The sequence below is a fragment of the Phalaenopsis equestris genome, unplaced genomic scaffold, assembly GCF_001263595.1.
Source record: "Phalaenopsis equestris unplaced genomic scaffold, ASM126359v1 Scaffold233518, whole genome shotgun sequence".
Taxonomy (NCBI): Eukaryota; Viridiplantae; Streptophyta; class Magnoliopsida; order Asparagales; family Orchidaceae; genus Phalaenopsis; species Phalaenopsis equestris.
Window position 1 is genome coordinate 12250 of NW_018251462.1, and position 900 is coordinate 13149.

The window sequence follows — 900 nt, forward strand, 5'->3', positions numbered from 1 at the left end:
ATGTGAAACAAATGAAAATTTGGCTGAAACCCCAAAATAACACTGCCCTTCTTAATCCCACAAAGTGATCTTCTGTTACAAAAATCCAATATATTTTCATTATTATAATTTAGAGGTGATATTTACATCATAATTTGCAACAAATCACATAATTGGTAGAAACAAAAACTTGGAAACAAGTTCTGATATCTTGCTATCTCCAAGATTTTTCTTTTATCATTACATTAGTCTATTGTATTACTCCGGCGATGAATTTTTAAAATTTGAATTCAATTTTCTTACCTTCAGAGCTTCTTCATGCTTCCCAGAACTGCTGTACAGCTCAGTAAGAACATCGAGCGAAGTACTTCCCATCAAATTCTCCACTTTAATCAATACATCATGAATCTGTCTCCCTTCTTCCAGACCCCTCATCCCAACACAAGCTCTCAGAGCATTAATCACCACAAAATGACTCATTCCATAATCCAAACTGAACATTTCTGCATAAACCTTCAATGCTTCAACATACAATCCATTCCTTACAAACCCAGCTAACAATCTTCTACATAACCCAAACTCCTTGATTTCCAATCCTTCAAAAACTCGGTAAGCAATGGCCATCTTATCACATTTCGCATACAGATTCACAAGAGCACTCAGATGTTTGTTCTCTGGCTTATGCCCTGATTTGATGATATGAGCATGAATTTCCTGCCCATGTCGAAGGGCTTCTTCCATGAAGAACGGTCGAATCATGGCGCTAAACCCTAATGCCATCACCACTTCTGCTACTGGTCCTGATCTCAGAACCATTCTTAGAACATCTGCTGCCTCTTTGGGTTGGCCATTGCCGCTGTAACCTTCTATCATAGCGGTGGAAGCCTCAATTGATGGCTCAAAAATACTGTCAAACGCCTT

At 38.4% G+C, this 900-nt stretch overlaps 1 protein-coding gene across 1 annotated transcript in view; it reads right to left on the bottom strand.

Annotated features, from left to right (window-relative positions):
• Positions 1-282: 282 nt before the first annotated feature.
• Positions 283-900, bottom strand: part of LOC110038686 (pentatricopeptide repeat-containing protein At4g19191, mitochondrial-like) — a gene marked incomplete at its 3' end in the record, with an annotated part of 2569 nt that continues 1951 nt past the window's right edge. Inside the window, exon 2 of the mRNA XM_020743581.1 lies at positions 283-886. Within this exon, the coding sequence (XP_020599240.1) occupies positions 283-886 (604 nt within the window). The remainder of the gene's footprint in view (positions 887-900) is intronic.